This window comes from Centroberyx gerrardi, chromosome 16 (genome assembly GCF_048128805.1).
Source record: "Centroberyx gerrardi isolate f3 chromosome 16, fCenGer3.hap1.cur.20231027, whole genome shotgun sequence".
Taxonomy (NCBI): Eukaryota; Metazoa; Chordata; class Actinopteri; order Beryciformes; family Berycidae; genus Centroberyx; species Centroberyx gerrardi.
Genome location: NC_136012.1, coordinates 12,038,211 through 12,057,224, shown reverse-complemented (window position 1 = coordinate 12,057,224; position 19,014 = coordinate 12,038,211). Strand labels below are relative to the sequence as shown.

General features: G+C 47.4%; 1 protein-coding gene across 1 annotated transcript in view; it reads right to left on the bottom strand.

The window, feature by feature from the left end:
* Positions 1 to 17,885, bottom strand: part of LOC139916858 (A disintegrin and metalloproteinase with thrombospondin motifs 2) — a 102,467-nt gene extending 84,582 nt beyond the window's left edge. Inside the window, exons 1-2 of the mRNA XM_071905874.2 lie at positions 17,796 to 17,885; positions 15,531 to 15,961 (exon numbers count right to left, since the gene is read on the bottom strand). Coding sequence (XP_071761975.2) covers positions 15,531 to 15,961; positions 17,796 to 17,883 — 519 coding nt within the window. The 5' untranslated portion in view covers positions 17,884 to 17,885. The remainder of the gene's footprint in view (positions 1 to 15,530; positions 15,962 to 17,795) is intronic.
* Positions 17,886 to 19,014: the final 1,129 nt, after the last annotated feature.

Below are 19,014 nucleotides of genomic sequence, written 5' to 3'. Positions count from 1 at the left end.
GTTTAGAATTTATCCTCAAATGCGTCTCAAATGTGCAAAGCTGGTCTTGCCGATCCTCCCTCAGCATATCAAAAGATCTTGTGTTTTTCACATTTCAAAGTCACAATTAGCACATTACCTTTAACGGAAGCATGCTGTCTTCACCTGCAAAAAACCAGTCCACATATTAATAACAAGACAGGTGTTATTTGATAATTTGCACCTCATCTCATCTCATTCTGCCCCTTCGCACACCTCTGGCTCCAATATCGTGTGAGCATGCCAGGATCTAGCAGGGATTTCAGATGCATCGAGTACACCAGGGTGCATGTATTAGTCAGTGAGTTAGTTAGCTGATGTGAGAGGCTTGAATTCATTGGTCTGAGGACCCAAGATTAAAAATTGGTGTTTCCATGACAAAGGAGGGCCTCCGCCAGCACCCTTGCATCCATAGCACTCACACACAAATTGAGAAAGAATATTCCCAGACATGCTCCGGCTTTCACTCTCCCTGCCTGGAGAGGTGTGTGTGTGGCGTGTGTGTGTGTGTGTGTGTGAGAGAGAGAGAGAGAGAGAGAGAGAGAGAGAGAGAGAGAGAGAGAGACAGAAAGATTGTTTTCCTCTACCGGTAACAAAGACACTTGGAAAATTTGGATCCATCAAAAGGAGAGACAGAAGAGAAGGAGAAAAGAATGTGTTTTTTGTGGTTGCTGCTTTGTGAACCTGCAATTATACACATAGTGTTTAACACGTGCTTACACAAAAATACACTTGCAAACTCACATGTGCACGCACATACATGCACACAAGAAACCTACAATCACACTTTTTTTTTGTAACGCCAGGATTCTAACACTCTTACTCCTATATGTACAAACATGATATGCATTCCTGCAGGTGAGAATAACATGTGTGGGGCTGCCTGAGTGTCTCAGAGCTGTGTGCATGTGTGTGTGTGCATGTGTGTGTGTGTGCGTGTGGATATGTGCAGAGAGAAGGCCTAGTAAACACAACACCAAGATGATGTGTCAACCCCTTCCCCCACCCTCCCAAACCCTGCCTCTACCCCAGAAGGGGTTAAGGGAGAAGTCCACCCTAAAACTCTTTAACACGGTTAAAAAAAACAGCTATTGGCAATCTACCTTGCCTTTCTGGGCTCAACTGGTTGTTTAATGGTGTATTTTTCTTATTCCCATGGAAAACTGGGCAAACGTAAACGATATGACATCACACTGAGATATTTCCATTGGAGTTTGATAGCAGAAAAACATTCAACTATGTTAAACATGAACGGTAAACCTCAGGTTTTTGTTTCTGTCCCTTCGAACCAATAAGGGCTTCTTTCTACAGTCGCCATCGCTTTTTGACTTTAAACAATCATACAGGGAGAAATCCATCGTAGAAGAGGCAGAGGCACCAATTTCTCCACCAACAGAAGCCTCAATAGACCAGAATGCAATGCAGCCACAAGACATGTTGTGCTTTGAGTAAAGGGTGTGACTCTCACTTGTTTCTCAACTGCAAACACTCTCACTCTATTCCTCTTACTATCACTATCGCTATCCTCTCTCCACCTAGACGTACAGCCAACAGCTGGATGGAACAAGACCAGACACATTCTCTGGAGGTTGTCTAAAGACATTCTGGGAAATGTAGGAAATCATTCCCTGAAGAAGAAGAAGTAAACAAGGGGGGGAAATGGGTACAACAAAAGGATACATTTCAACACTTCATCCCGAAATAACTGCTGGAATGCACTGCACATTACAGATTGATGATATATAACAGTGTAAGAGTATCTGAGGGTGGAATTTCCCTTTAAGAACACACACAGGAGAGGGGGGTGTCCTGTAACTCCCTACTTACAGATTACTATTATCTATTATCTTTGAACCAAATCTAATCATCCTTTTGGTATTAGCCTGCCACAATATTAGCTATTCCAAATTGTACTTATTTATCTGTCTCTGTAAAAATGCTAATGAGCAAGAGACACTGGTAGCATCACTACTGAGTTAGCTGTACCCCGCAACTAGTGGAGGTGGGGAGACGGTGGTTTGAGCCCCGAACACACAAACTGAACTACAGAGCGTTCAGTGTCGCCTTTCTCTTCTCCTCACAGCCAGCTACTACAATATCAAGGAACACACTCACATACATACAGTATATGTCCACACACACACACACACACACACACACACACACACAGGGGACAAAGAGGAAGGGTTTAGGATATCGCCTGAGGCTGTGTGAGTGTGTGTCTGTGTGTGTGTGTGTGAATGCATGCACTAGTATATAGCCTACATGCGTTCGTGTGTGCCAATTAAAAATGTTTACACAACTACACAGCATCCCCCGTTCCACCATTCTACACTGATCCGCAGGCTTTTGTTGATAGAGCAGATCAGGTAGAAAACAGCTAGATCTAATCCCAGATCTAAAAAACGAGTACAAAGCGTGTCCTCCCTTCTTTAACATTACACACTCATACACACACACACACACAGAAAAAGATATATAGAGAGAGACACTCCTCAGAGAAAACTCACAACCAGAAAAATAAAAGGCGAGGCAAGCTATCAAACTGACAATCACTGGGGAATCCCACCACATTCAAACAAATAAATATGTGCTCGTGCACCCACAAACACCCTCAGACACATTCTCCCTCTCCTGCACGCACACGCACACGCACACACACACACACACACACACACATACGTGCACCCAGCCTGCTTCTGAGCTGTGGAGTACAGTAGAAATGATAATTCACACCCCATCTGAGCTAAAGCAGAGATTTCATCTACGGGGGGAAACACCAGGCTCCTCTATTGCCCCCAATTACTGGGCCCGGGAAGCGGAGTCAACAGCTGCAGTTTCACACAATCACACAGTCTGGGAGGAAATCAGCCCCATTTGGGCTCTGCCTTGAGCCGCACATTGCCGGCCAGGGCTTTGACAAAGGCCACTTAAACTATCATATCTGAAAGAGAGGAAAAATGACTTGAGCTCTTCATGGAAAAGGATTTTTATACAATTTTCACTGAGAGACAGGCTCCGCATTATTCATTTTCTTGTATTACTTTCAGTGAGATCAAAAGGATACCTTAATCCTGAGAACAGACTCGGGTTTGTACTAGGTAGTGTTCATATAGTAGAAGGAAAGCCTATAGGTTCAATTTGTGTGCAGTTTGGTGTGTGTGTGTGTGTGTGTGTGTGTGTGTGTGTGTGTGTGTGTCTGTGTGTATGCAGGCCATTCCAGCTCGTATTGCCATTATACATCACAGCGCAGCAGCAGCGAGTGGCTGTGTCAAAAAGCCTGCCTTCTCCACCGCCATTTCTCATAGTTACCTCCCCTAACCAAATTACCCCCTCCGCCCCCCCGCCCCCCCTTCTCCTGTCGACACTGAGAGATGAGCCTCAGAAAATACAGCTACCTCACAGAGAGCAAACACACAAGGCAATGTCCAGCAGCGTTTTGTGAAGAAGTGCTAACAAATACACTCGCTGCAGAATGCCTAACAAACTTATTGGTTGTCACATTACCAAAAATCGAATGCAAAGCAGATGAGCAAAATCTCCTCATTTAATGATAATAATCTGTGACATTTTCATATGAATAATTGTCCATTTTCTAACGCTGATTGATAAAACACTCAATCTAGAGCCAGTTCAGGAAAGCTTTGATGTTCTAAACACTTGCACAGAAAGCGGTGCGTTTTATGTTACTGGCAGCAGCAACAGCGGTTTGTTTGGAATAAGTTAGCATGTAGTTAGCATGAGCAGCAACAGACACCATATCTGAACAGAAAAACAAAAGAGCGCCACCTGCAGAGCCTCAAAAATCAACAGAAGATCCAAGGAAGGAGATGTCACAGTGCTGGATACACTGTTTGATTGACAGGTGATCTCTGGGAAGCGCAGTGCAGAAACACCACAGCAGTGAGCGCTGAGCACCAAAGATGTCACCAAAATAAAAATATAAGGATCTTACCAGTTGAAGCCAAAAGGATTCATGCTGGTCCAGGTGTGCTTGTCTAAGCGTCTGTTTTTATAATTTTTACTGTTTTTCAATCCCAAACCCTCCCTTCTCCATTCCACCCATAAGTCTGTCTGTCTGCCTGTCTGTCTGCCTGTCTGTCTGTCTGTCTGTCTGTCTGCCTGTCTGCCTGTCTGTCTGCCTGTCTGTCTGTCTGTCTGTCTGTCTGCCTGTCTGCCTGTCTGTCTGCCTGTCTGTCTGTCTGTCTGTCTGTCTGCCTGTCTGTCTGTCTGTCTGCCTGTCTGTCTGTCTGTCTGTCTGTCTGCCTGTCTGTCTGTCTGTCTGCCTGTCTGTCTGCCTGTCTGTCTGTCTGTCTGTCTGCCTGCCTGTCTGTCTGTCTGTCTGCCTGCCTGTCTGCCTGTCTGTCTGTCTGTCTGTCTGCCTGCCTGTCTGTCTGTCTGTCTGTCTGCCTGTCTGTCTGTCTGTCTGTCTGTCTGCCTGTCTGTCTGCCTGTCTGTCTGTCTGTCTGTCTGATCCGCTCCCCCACACTGCGCTGGACAGTAACGTGATAAACTGGGCTTGCTGGCCATGCTAGCAGGTAGAGTAGTCGGCGTGAGGCAGCAACAGCTTGCGGCTCAGCTGGGGCTATGACCTCTGCGCACTGTACTGGAAAGGAGGGAGAGACGGGGAGAGGGGAAAAGAGAGATAAAGATGGATGGACAGTGGGGGAGGAGGAGGAGGAGGAGGAGGAGGAACAACAACCTCAGACAGTGAGTGCTCCAGTCGAAAACATCAACCTTATGCGAGCACTCAACCTATCTGATTCCCTCCGTCTACCACTCTCCAGACCGCTTGCCCTATCTGAGTTTGAGTGCACACACACCAAACACACACACACACACACATTGAATACTTTATTTGAACCCGCTTGTTCACATGACAGCACAGGATTTAAAGGTTTCAAGGTTCTACAGTTACTACAGTTAGTTGAATTGAACACTTTAAATAATCTGGGGTACGGTCTTTGCCAGGTGATGTTAGGTCAGGCTGCCCAGTGCAACCTGAACAGCCTCAGAGATTGTCCTGCACATATCAAATGTTGGATGGCATAGCATTCTCTCCAGCTGAATGAGAGCAAAACTGAAGTGGTCAAAGGCCCAAAAAATGACAATAACACAAAAATTATGCCTACAAGAATTCTGCACTCAAATCAGCTCAAATTCTTTTTTTTTTCTTCCTCCGAGCTTCGTGCGAAGACGCTGTGAAGGTTACCTTACTTCACCTGCACACAGAGTAACATTTTGATTGACATTGCTGAGCCAGCTCGAGGTGCTGCGCTCGGGGCTCATTTCAGAGGAAATGTGTATAGAAATTTCTGCTTGTTCGTCTTTTGCACGACACAATGATCCCAGTGAGTTTCAACCAGAATGGTGATAAAATCAGATTTCATCCCTGCTTCTTGTTTTCTACTGCCTGCCACCTCCTTGAATGCTATGTACTAAGTTGCTGCCTTGGAGCTTTGGGCTGGCATTCACCAACACCAACTTCGCAGTGTTAAACAAACATAACTCCTTCCTATATTTCCTGTTCATAAGAGCAGCATGTAATAAACTGATTTTCATTACAGAGGGTGTTTGAAAAAAGGTGCATTTAAGAACAAAAAGCTAGACAGAGATAGCGGAGGAAGAGGGAGTGAAGTCCTGCCGGTTTAACCTGGTATAACATTGTCTTAGATAACACCCAGAAAGACACACACACCTGCATGCAAACAGCAAATGTCAATAACACACGGACCACAGACCCAGCTGACGGAGGAAGAGGGGTCGTTGGAGGTAAGAGGAGGGAGAGAGAGAGAGAGACAGAGAGAGAGGGAGAGAGAGAGAGAGAGAGAGGCAGAAATGTTTTTCTTTTCCTCCCGACCGGTCAGAGAGATGAAGGGACAGAATGGGATGGAATGAGAGAGAGTGGGAGGTGGATGGCGGCTCCATGCTGTCACACACCGGCAAAAGGGACAGTGAGGAGGGTCCTGTCACATCGCATCAGAATCAGCTGCAGCCACACCCGCCCCGCTCGCATACACCCCGCTGCCGGGAGACACAGAGAGAGAGAACGGCGAGGAGAGGAGAAGAGAGGAAAAGAGAGGAGAGGAGAGGAGAGGCAACCAGAGCATAAAGCAAGAGAAAAAGAACATCCCCTTCTGTTATATCCCCTCCATTCCTCCATTAGTCTGTCCTCTCCTCCAGCGTGTTTAATTTCAATTGCATCTCATCCTACCTATATCTACCTCCTTCCTCACCCCCAACAGCCTCCCTCCCTCCCTCACTATTGCTCACATGTTGCCAGTCGCCCTGGTTTGGCTACGATGGGGACTTGTGTGCTGGATTCCAGCCTTGGGATAGAGCTGCTAGACTAGAGTCTGGGTGGCAGGGAAGGGGAGGGGGAGGGGGAGGGGGAGGAGGGTGAAGAGGGGGGGGCGGTAGAGAGAGAGGATTAGAAATGAACTGTGGAGATAGCGAACACCCTGACAATAAGTCCCTTCTCCCCAGTGTGTCTGTGTCTGTGTGTGTGAAAGAGAGAGGCAAAGGATTAGCTGGTGGGAAAAAAATCATTTCCCTTTGTGCTCCCAGTGATGCTGTCAATCATTGCACTGTAAGAGAGCCTGTGTGTGTGTGTGTGTGTGTGTGTGTGGATATCAGCTATAAGCATCTGCAATTCCTGGAGCTGGATGGCTATAACCATAAACATAGCCATAACAAAATCTTACAGCATAGCTTTTTTAAGGTCAGGAATAATACATAATATTTCATCATTTATCTTTTGCGCCTTCATTCCTTTTAAAGGCAGCCTGGTTGAGCACTCAATACACTTTGTGTCACACTGAGGCCACACACACACACACACACACACACACACACACACACACACACACACACACAGTGCAGTTGGAGATGGCTTACTACTACTAATAATATGATGCTTTATTGATCCCCGCAGGGAAACTGTCTTTTCGTTTGCCCCCCTGTAGGCCAGTCACAGTGCAGGCTCAGCTACAGAACAGCAGTCCTGGAGCTGGTCGGGACTCACTGTCTTGCTCAAGGACACTTCAGCAGAGCAGATGCTTGCCGACATGGGGGTTTGAACCCCCCTGCCCACTACACCGCCCTGCTGCTGCTGTTGAGGGTGTTGATGAGGTGCCAGCGGGCCTTGGCCCTGCCCCTGACTTAGAGGATACATCCAGCGCACCTGGGAAGCCCAACTGTACAGTAACTCAATCTAACGCTGCACTATTCACAAGGTCATCTCAAAGTCTCCATCACATCCCAGCAAACACAGATTATGTAATTGTAAGGCAGTATGCAAAGCTTTCCTTGTACACACTGGCAGACGATCAGTCACAGTGATCAAAGTGCTAGACGTGTTTCTTTGTTTCTGCTGCTTCACTCCAGCCCCCACAGAGCCAGTTATTAGAATACAATATATTATTATATAATATATTACATATGCTGGTACACTAACCAATTCCCGAGACCCTCATGCACTGGCACAAACCCCCAAACATAATACACTGGAAGAGAGGAAAAAAGTGATTATTTCTCTATTGCAGGAAACAAAAAAACAGGCAGCTTTAGTAAGATGAGGAGGGTGTGAGTTTCTGTTATGAGGTGCGATTCTTGCCGCTTAGCTGCCTGCGCCAAGCGCCAAGGAAGACGGTTTTTGCCCGTAGACATGCAGACGGACGGAGAGGCAGACAGACAGGCTCCGTTCCATTAATCCCAAGGAACACACAAACAGGAAGCGCAAACGAGACAGTCAAACAATTCAAGCCAGAGAAATAACAAATAAGACAAATTACATCAAGCTAAGATAAAATACACACATATTTTCAGAGTGTAGCAGATCAAATACGCACACCACTCAGTGAAGAGCAAACATGCAGAATCCATCGTCTGACTATGGTCTCTGTGTACAGCTATACTGCAGTCATGTCACTCATCCTATAGCCAATCAGGTCAGAGAAGTGTTCCAGCTATCGGGATTGGGCCAGTGACCTTAGCTCAGAGAGAGAGAGAGAGAGAGAGAGAGAGATAAAGAGAGAGATTCTTCATGCTAATCAAGGACTCTCTCCCCTTCCCCCTCTCCTTCCTCCATCCTCTCTGAGTGTGCAGCGAGCAGGTGGTGATGGTTATGATGTTGCTGTTGTTCTTGTTCAGGTTTGGGCACATTAAGATTCCATCGCACTCTCTGCCTCCATCCCCCTTTCTGTTACTCTCGTCTCTCTCTCCCCCTCCCTCCCCTCTCTCTCTCTCTCTTTCTCTCTCTCTCATGTTGTGTTTTGTTTGTGAGGATTATGTGGGGAAAACTTCCAGACGAGCGGAAGCTTTCAGAGTACAAAGCCACCTGTGTGGCGGTTGGGGAGGTAAAACAGCGCGGCCACGGGAGACATGGGCTGGGTCAGCCAGAGGTAGGCAGGCAGGCAGAAGGCTTGTTAAGACACGGGAACACAGGGAGGATGTCTCGTTCCTGTTTCCTAGATGCTCCACGGAGGCTGCTGGGGCCCGTTAGCAAGAGAACTGCTGATGTGGCTAGCATCGATCAGCTTCCTGCACGGCCCCGCGGCCTGAGGGACTGGCTGGCCGACTGATTGACTGACTGACTGACTGACTGACTGACAGGCTGGCTGGCGGTGGCTGTGCAGCAGGCAAGAAAAAGTGCCAAAATGTCAGATAGAACCTGGCTAGAAGCTGGGTCTACTGTTCTATCGCCAATGACATTTCAGAATAATGCTGTTTTGCTATTTTGGTTTAGGACTACTGCCCATTTGGCCCATTTCGACTTCAGAGATACATTTCATTCTGTTGTCTTAGATATATTGCTTTCCTCACTGTGAACTCAAATTGTTTGTAATGTACATAGAGATCAAGTCTTGAATCCTAGAATATTACATATATTTTAAGGAAGAAATATGACTGCTTTCTGAAAATTTGGCAGCCTTACATTGACTACATTGAAACCTTGCCTTTGTTAACAATGGAAAGGTATAATACAGATATGATGAAGTGATTCTGTCCAAATTACCTAAATGCCTCTACCTTGTATCGTTTTTTTTGGTATGTTTGCTTATACGTTTGTATGTTCTATATTCTGAAAAAATACAAATAAAAAAGTCCTGAATCCTATTACCACTATGACATCACAAACCCAGGACATACGCATTTCATTATGACATCACAGATGCAGTGCATTATTTTGTCTTCATTGGGACTTTATGAATGCGGTAACATTTCAGTGTGCTTCGCCTCATCTTACTATTGTGGCATCAGAGAAATAGCTTGTGATTATGACATCACAGAAATGTTTCACTATAATCATTGGGGTTCCGCTGTTCTATTTTCCTTGGGGAATCCTGTTATTTCTACCACTCAAATAATCCCTCTACTCTGAGCCAGCACTTGGTGAATGACAGAGAGAGAGAGAGAGAGAGAGAGAGAGAGAGAAAGAGAGAGAGAGAGAGCGAGAGAGAGAGAGAGAGAGAGAGGCAAAGGGGCTGGTTAAGTGCAGTGAGTGAGAGGCGGTAATCACAGCTCTGGTAAAAGCTCTTCTTTGCTCTGTGCTGCGTTCCTGAGAATGGGCCTGCTCTCTGTCTGACTCTCTCTCTCTCTCTGTCTCTCTTTCTCTCTCTCTCTCTCTCCCTCTATTTCTCTCTTGTTGACTGTCTGATAATAGCTCTAGATTGAGTAATTGCGTGTTTGAGTGGAGCTACACTGCAGGGTGGAACCTGCAATCAGATACCGAGAACATGTTTCTCTCTCTCTCTCTCCCTCTCTCTCTCCATTCATACCATGGCTCAGCAGTCTGCCCTCTCCACACCCTCTCCTCCCTCCAGCCCTGCGGCTCCAGCAGGCACACCCCCCCACCCACCCCTTTTCTACACACACAGCCTACTCTACGCAGCCAGCGAGGCCAGGGTCAATAACAGCTGTGCGGCGTGCTGTAATTGATGTCATCATTTCAATTTGAGCTGATTACAGTTGAGAGCTGCTTATCGTGTGACCCGGGGTGGAATAACACACTGTAGGGCCCAGCGAGTCGCCACGCCTGACCAAGCTTACTGCCTGGCTGGCTGGCTGGATGGATGGATGGATGGATGGATGGATGGCTTGGCTGGGCCCAAGGCTTCCTTCTCTATTGACTCCTAATGCGGAGGTAATGACTGAGCGTGTTCCAGGGGCCGGGCTGGCGCAAGTGTCCGTGTCGTTGGCATTTACTGTAGTTCTGGGGCTATTATTGTGATTGGCCTGCCCCTCTGTCAACACACTCTGGCCCATGATTAAGTCCTCCGCTGACATGGGAGGGAGTGGGTGTGTGTGTGTGTGTGTGTGTGTGTGTGTGTGTGTGTGGTGGAAGGCCCTCTGTGCTTATGGAATGTTTAGCAACTTTACAACCATTTTATGTTTAGTTACATTCTAGTCACACCATTACGTTGAAATAGTATCGTAACGTTACTTTTTCTTTTTCTTTTGTACATTTGCAAACAATTCTCCAGCCCCCGCCCCCTAAAAAAATAAAACACTTGTAAATGCTTTGGCGTTTCCCCTTGCCGGTCTTTTCAATGAAAGCACCGAAATAACACCGCCGCCTTCCAGCTTTCCTGCTGTGCACTAATAACACACATGCGCAGACTGAAGCACACACACACATACATAAAAACTACATATCAGAACATACAAAGGGCAACACCTGCAGAGGATCACACGCTAATTATCCGCCAACAAATGATGATGGCCATGCAGGAAGGGCAAACACAAAATATCTTCTAGTTAGCCAATGGAAGCCTCTGGATCCATGGCTCTAGACTTTCTTCTACACAGACAGCGGGCGATACCCTTCACCCTGCAACACCACTTGTCTGATCAACGCTTGGGAGCAGATAGCTGCTGCTAAAAACAGACAAAGACTGCTCGCTAAAGGAACACCGTCTCTCCCTCTTTCTTTTCCGGAGCTCTGAATCTGTGGGTGTTGGGGAGCAAAAAGCTGTCTGCCTCATTCTTTTTCTTTCTCTTTCTCTGTCGTTTTCCTGGCTCTTTTAATACCATCATTAGGAGAGCTCTCCTGCTTGCTGCTATCGCTGCTGGCCAAGAAACAGGAGACAGAGAGAGAGCGAGAGAGAGAGAGAGAGAGAGAGAGAGATGGGGTGGAGATGATAAGAATAAAGTGTGCATAGGTTTGTGTCATGCAGCGCGGTAAAACAGTTAAGGGTGAACTTTAGCTTTGTCTGTCCATGTCTATAGCGGTCATGTGTCACCATGTGGACCACCTGCCTCCCAGTTGTGTCAAGGTATGCAGAGTGTCTGTGTGTGTGTGTATGTGTGCGTGCATGTTCACGTGCATGCATGTGTGTATGTAAATCACAGATGTGGAAACACACGTCTCTATGGGCCAGGTGTGTATCCACCTGGATTTTAAGAGTAGGCCCAAAGATGACAGGTCTCCCACTTCCTCTTGTTCCTTATTTTATACAGACACGGAGACATGAAGGCCGCCGCATCACCCAATGGGATCTCTCACTCCTGGCCTCCGTACACTCCTATTGGCTCACACAGGGTCTGTCAACCTGTGCGACCCGCCGTTCCCACGGCAACCTGAAGCCGCCCTATCATTTGGCAGAACCTGTTGATTATCTCAAGTGCTATAGGCCATCTGGAAGACTGGATGTCTCTCACTGGAGATAAATCTTGATGTACAGCACTACACGTGTGATGTGTGTGTGTGTGTGTGTGTGTGTGTGTGTATGTGAGTGTGAGTAGCCTATATGTCAGCTATAAACTCAACATTGAAGTTTATTTATATAATCTATCAATCTTCAGTATCTATCTATCTAGAGCTGCAAGATTATGAAAAAATTATGGCAAAAATAATAATCCCAATTGTTTCCTAAATATTGGGATCACAATTATGAATCCCCCTTATGTGTCTCTGTTGCAGAAAACAAAACTACTTTAATGCACTTTTGCACCTTAACATATATTTTCACTTTCTCACTTTTTTCAGTACAGTATTGCTCAAAGTGGCAGCCGCTAGACAGTCTTGTTTTCATCATTCCTTATTTATAAAATAAATAATTACTACTTTATTACGCAGCTACAACCCTGAAGCAAAGTTTGCACAGAATCTGAGCTTGTTTGTCGTCATCTGGTTTAAAACCAAAGTATCTCTCAATGCCTCAATGACAGATGAAGATCCACTGTTGGTGACTAAAGCAGCGTTTTCACGTTTCGACTCGGGAGAAGGATTTTCCTCTCTAAAATTGGGCTGATCCATTCTTTTCCACTTTGCTCGTGGCTATGTTTTTTCCAAATATGGTCTATGTCAGGTTTCTCTGCATGCTTCTCCGTCTTAACTTTGGGTTTTGGTTGTGATTTGTCAAGCGTAATGGAAGCACTTCAAATACCACACCGGGACTTTCAGGGGAATTGAAAATATAACAAACACCTCAATTTCGCCAAATGACCCAATTATTAATCGTGGAAACATAAAATCGTGATATATGATTATCTGTTATTAATTGTGCAGCCTTATATTTATCTATCCAGCCTGTCTCCCTTTTCTCCCCATCTATCTCTCTCTTTCTCTCTCTGAGGACAGTGAAAAGCAGGAGCTCTGCTGACACTCAACATTCCACAGAAGATCCCAAAAAGACACACACACACAACACACACACACACACACACACACACACACCTGACTGCATGCCCAAAGCACACAAAATCAGGCCAACACTGCTAACAGCCTCCACACCCCTGACCAAATACTGTAGGTGAGGCTGGGGGAAAGGCCATAAGTGGGGCTAAAGGTTCAGAGTGCACCCACACACACACACATACACACACATACACCCATACACACACGTTCACACACGTTCGCACGCACACATGAACGTTCACACAGTCACACAAACACCGTGCACGCCAACATCCGTGCGTACAGTGGAACCCTCCAGAGCTTATGAGTTTTCATTCTGTGCTTTATTCCGGGATGCAAGCAATTCCCCTTCTCCTGCCCTCTGCGTGTGTGTCTCCGCCGCAGTTTAATTTCATTTTACCCTACACGAACACACACACACACACACACACACACACCATATTCACCAGTGTGCTGCCGTACAGTGTGCTGCCTCCTCTAAATCGGCCAGAGAACTAACCAGCTGATCACAGCCTCTGCTCACAGGAATCCAATTCACTCCAAAGGTCATTTATCCATTCACAGATTTTCTTTTTTCTCCTGTGTTCTTTCTTTCTCTCACATTTATTCTGGCCATTCATTCCTTCTTGAAATCTATAGCCCTTACCCTCTTCATTTCCCCTCCTCCGCCGCTTTATTTTTTTCATTTTGTTTTGAACCCTATCTGCCCCCTTCTTGGCTCCCTCCCCTCTCCCCCTCCTCACACACCCTGGATCACAGCCAGCCGGAGGTTGTTGGCTGTTGGATGGCAGCGTGGAGCAGGAGTGGCTTCGCCCAGGTGTCTGGGTCACTGAGGAAGTGGGCACAGCAGGGCAGAGCTGGGCTCCGTGGCTCAGCTTGGTATGAAAGGGAAGATATGGGCTATAAGCCTCGGTATAGCTAGGCAGAGCTTGCCAGAGCTGGGCTATAGTTCTTGGTGCATCTGTGCGGGTTAGAAGACTTGATTAGCCAAGACATGAGTTGTTCAGGGGTAAGGAGTAACAAATTGAATGTAAGGGGATTATTGTAATGTGATTTATTAAAAATTATTACATTTTTACATTTTGACCAGTAGGTGATTACTTGTTGGATGGACATTTTAAAAAAAGGAAGAGGGCTTTGCAATTGAGAGATTATATGCATAAATATAATTTTATACAACTTGTAATAACAGTAAATTCAGTGTGATCATTATGATATTGATAAGACTATTAAATTTAAACTGTAACTGCTTTCTGTTTAACTTCACATTATACATATTTGGGAGTTAAAGTATGTAAAGTAAAGTACCTGAAAGTATTCAGATTACATTGTGGATCTGGGGTAATCCAGTGCCTTACATTACTGACTAGGCAATCAGCCATTTCTTACAGATTACATTTGGAAAATAACCTCAACAAAAATGATCTTAAAAACCTGGCATGCCTAGCCAGTGCAGCAGGCTGCTGTTGACTGGTGTCAGTGATGACTGGGCATCAGTTGTTATCTGTAAGAGATTACATTTTGAAAGTAACCTTCCTAGAAAAAATGCTGATATACATTGGAATGGCAGGCCAGAGCAGGCAGCAGTAAGTTGCTGTTGGCTGGTGTCAGGCTAAGTGGGCATGTCAGGCCGGTGCTGTCCTGGCTCCCTGCCTGCTCTCTCAGCTGCTCGCTGAGTCCCCAGTGTCCTCAACCCTAAACGGATCCAGTTGCTGCTACTCAGCTCCACTGGCGGGCTGATCTGGCTGACTAATGAACACTTTCCTAATGAGGGGAACTCCTCCCCCTGTATCATCACTCCCTCTACACATCCTTTGCCCATTTTCTTTTTATTGCTATTTACTCTTCTTGTTTTCTCTTCCTTGGGGCTCATCTCCTCGCACTTGTGCCCTCCTCCTCCTCCTCCTCCTCCTCCTCCTGCACTGGTCCCCATCTTTCTGCATCCTCTCATTTCAACAGTGTCCTTTGTTCATTCCTCACCCTGTCCGTGTTTCACTTCTCTTCCTTGCCGACAGCCATTTGCCAACTACTTTCCATCTCTTTTCCTCATCCTCTTCTCAATCATCAACTCTATTAAAAGAATATACAGAGTAATTAAGCTCTTTGATCAACTGTCGTGCGACCACAAGATTGGTAGCAGTTTCAACTCTAATACTGAAGTAGTGTGTCCAGTGTTTCTTTAATTTGTTGCAGTGCTTGCTAAGAGTTCAGCACACTGTGTAGGTTTACGAGCTAGCTAAGCCTCACTCTGAAAGCATTAGAAAATGTGCACATAACGCCTTAAATACTGAGCTTATTTGCAAAAAGTCTGTGTATTCATTTATTATTCCCTCTCTCTTATACATGAGTAAACTGGAAGGGACAGAGGGCAGAGGGGCGAAAACATGACTCAGGTATTTCACATGGCCGGCCTGGCGTTACCACCCATTTAGAGGACAACAGGGAGAACAACAGTAGTGCAAATAATAAACATGACCCCATGTTGACCTCTGAGCTCCGGGGTCAACCAGAAAGCAATGGCGAGCCACCAGGGACAATCACAGGGTCACGGGGGCAAAAGTCTCTCTGCTTTCGCTCTTTGGTTCTTTCTAAATATATATCTTTCAACTAGCGGCTCCTCTGGAAACTCAGACACGCATCATCTGCTCCCCTGTCTCCCTTCATCTCATCCTGTCATTCGCCCTCTTTCTGGTCCATAAACATGTTTACGGAGAGCTCAGTGAACGCTACAGCAGTCGGAGAGATAAGGGCAGAGCGTGTCACCTACACCTTCCATCCCTGGCATAATGAAAACAAGCAGCAGACCGAAGCTTCACAGTGACCCGGGGCCAAGGCTGACCAAAGGCAGAGGTAAGGGAGGTTGCCCACTCACCAGGCCGTCACAGTTGCTGATAGCCACGGTGGCTCCTGGCGTGTCGGCGACGTCGCCCACGTACAGGCAGTCGTCGTGCAGCGGCTCCGAGTGCCGGGTGCTGTCACTGTCATCGCGCCACTCCATCTTGGCTCCGGGGGCCACCAGCCTGGCGTTGTGGCGCAGGCGCAGGTGGAACTCCCGGCCGAAGACGGTGACGTTATAGTAAAGCCTGTCCCGACGGGCCGCCCGCTCTTCGTCCTCCCCGATTCCTCCCTGTCCTTCCCGTTCGTCGTTACCTACTCCCGCTCCGGCCTCCCTCCTCCGGCGCCTACGGGGCTGCCCTCCTGCCGCGCGGCCAGCCGAGACGGCGTGTGACAGGAAGCGGCCCTCTGCGTCCACACTGATCGGCCTCACCAGTCCATACTCCCCCAGGACATGCTGCAGGGAGTCTGGCAACGGGGCAGTGGGAGAAAGGGGGTGGGGGGTTGGCAGAGGGTGGATAAGGGGTGGGAGTAGGGAGGAGAGGATGAAGCAGGAGCAGGTGGGAGAGAGGAAAAAGGTAGTTATTAGCAGAGTAGGACGTTATGGTGAAAAATACAGGATCAGGGGAGGAAGGGAGGGAGGGAGGGAGGTTGAATGGTGGAGGTTGGAGAAGAAACGGCAGGATGGAGAGGAGGAAACGTCATGGGAGGGGCACCGGGCATAAACAGTGGAGAAAAAGGGGGATCGGGGGGATAGGGTGAACAGCAGGATGGAAAAGAGGACAAGAGGGAGGTGCGGATTCATTGGGAGGAAAAATAGGGGATTAGAAGAAGGTCAAGCATGTCATGGAAATCATTATTTGTTATTCCAAGTTGCATCACATGGAATACAACAAAGGTAGAGACAGCATTAACTCTTCACGCGCACACACGCACGCACACACGCACGCACGCACACACACACACACACAGCCCCACCCAGAGGCGACCCGTTTCCAAACGGCAGTGCGCGTTTGGAAACGGCAGCCTCAGCAGTGCGCGCTGCGCTCCTGACACCCTCTGTGCCCTTCCACCGTCAACAGGAAAGCCAGTACAAGATCAAGGTGCTAATTGCGGCTTTCACACGCTGAATAATGTTTTCTCACTGTCAGGCTGCTCCGAGAAAAGTGACTTCTACAGCCTAGACCTCGACTGAATTAAAGAAACTAACCCCACAACCAAAAAATACATTCCTCCTCATACAGCACCAATTATAGCTATATACATAGGATTGTATTTCTTCCCACTGCAATTATTAATCCCATCATCATCATCAATCATCATCATCATCTCTACTACACGCTAATTAACCGCATTATGCGTAAAAGATAGACGTTTGCCTCTGAATTGACATCCACTGCACAGATCTATAATGATAATTTATGCTTCTGAAATAGCAGGGAAAATTGGTGCTGTATAGGCAACACTTCCCTCTGAAACTGAGGTGGCTGCTGGAGGCGACCTGAGAGAAGCTCCCCACGGAGGTCTGAGTGTCAGCGCTGCACCTAGCCTAACACACACACACACACACACACACACACACACACACTGAGCCAAGGCCACTTAACAGTGTCAATGCCACCACAGAGACGGGAGACTGTTATAAAAACAAGAGCTGACTCAAACCTATTATGCTTGCTGTGTGTCTTCAGGTGCGCTTAATAATAATTATTCGCCTATTGCTACTGTTTGTTTGGTTAATAACAGGATCTACCGAGGCTAATTTGGAAACTTTGCAGACTGACAACACCAAAACGCACATTGTTAATATTCCTTGAGCCCCCATGTCGGAGGAATAATTTGATAATAGTGTGATCAATAGGCTGACATCCGACTCCAGCGTCCTGTGACAGATCGATAGATGCGACAGCGGCCGAATCAGATAATGTTAGTCTACTTCACTGCGATAGCCGAGAGTAAACCGGTGCATCAGATGCCCCTTTACACCCCATCTAACATTATCCTCCGGATGGGAAAGCGAGAAAAGCACACCGCTTGTGCCGCTGAGGGACCTCCGGAAAAGTCCCTGGGAGCGCCACAGCAGTCGTACAGAAGTTGCAAATGCGTGCTATAATGTTGTTTTGTCAGAACTGCACAAGCCTGTCAAAAGGAAAACACAAGCGGGAGGAAGCCGGGCAGTGCTTTGCCACTGTACGGCAGACCTCCGGTGAGTGCACGAGCCCCCGGTGCAGCCAGGCAGCCCTACTGATAGAGCAGCAGATAACAACATAAACACTGACCACGCTTACTGTACTGTACGTACCAACGCTACTGGCGATGTAAAGGCCGCTGGTGTGCAGCAGAAAGGCCGGCAAAATGATTAGGATAGTAAATCCAGGCGAGAGACCCATGGCAGCTCCGAACTGCGCAGGTGAGAGAGTGGGACTCCGGGCTCCAGTGTGGTGAAGTTCCCCGCCTGGCGCGACCAGCCACACCGCCACGACAGCAACAGCACAGCAGCCCGCAACTAGACTGCCAAGTGCACCGGGAGAGACGGAGCTCTCCTCCCCTCTCTCTCTCCTCCTCTCCGCCTAGGTCTCTCTCTCTCTCTCTCTCTCTCTCTCTCTCTCTCTCTCTCTCTCTCTCTCACTCACTCTCTCTCTCTCCCACTCACACACTCTCACTCAACTCTCCTCTCTCTCTCTCCTCTATGTATGTGTCTCACTCTCTCACTCTGTCTCGCGCTCCCCACACTCTCTGTCTCTCGCTCCTCACACTCTCTCTCTCTCTCTCTAAACTCCTCTCTCTCTCTCTCTCTCTCTATAACTCTGCGTGTCTCTCTATTTTCTCTCTCTCCTCCTCGCCTCTCTCTCTCTTTCGCTCTCTGCTCCTTGCCTTAGTGCTCTGACAACTCCCTGACTCTACACACACACATACACACACACACATACATACACACACACACACACACACACACACCGGCACCGGGCGCCCACACACTCCCTGTGTGTGTGTCCGCTGTTAGAGATGAGAGGATACTTCAGAGCGCGCTGGCCGTGCTGCGGACTGACTGACAGGTCCGTGACAGCTCGTGGATTCGAGAAGAAAATGTAGTGAAATTAACGAGCAAGCTGCTTTTTCATATCGACCTCCACTGCGTGGCGCGTCCAAAGTGATTTTTGCAACTTGGAAGCGCTTTCTGGGATCATTAATACTGTGCACTCTCGCCTCCGTCGGTTTCTCCTCCGCCGGTTCCTGCTATTTTGCAAAGCTTGCATAAACTTTGAATATCCCGTCAAGCGTCTTGGGCTGTGTGCAGCGGCGCAGCAGCGCCCCGCGTGGCTGACCGGCGGAACTGATAAAGAGCGTCTGGGTCAGTTTTGCAGGGCCCAAGGGTCCAATTTACAGCGCTATTTAATCATAGCAACAACAAAAATCATATTTCATATATAGTTACAGTGCATTATCCTCATTTAGCACACCATTTACCCCTCCTGACCACTGAAATTAAACACTTGTGATGTGGTAAGTAAAAGATGTGG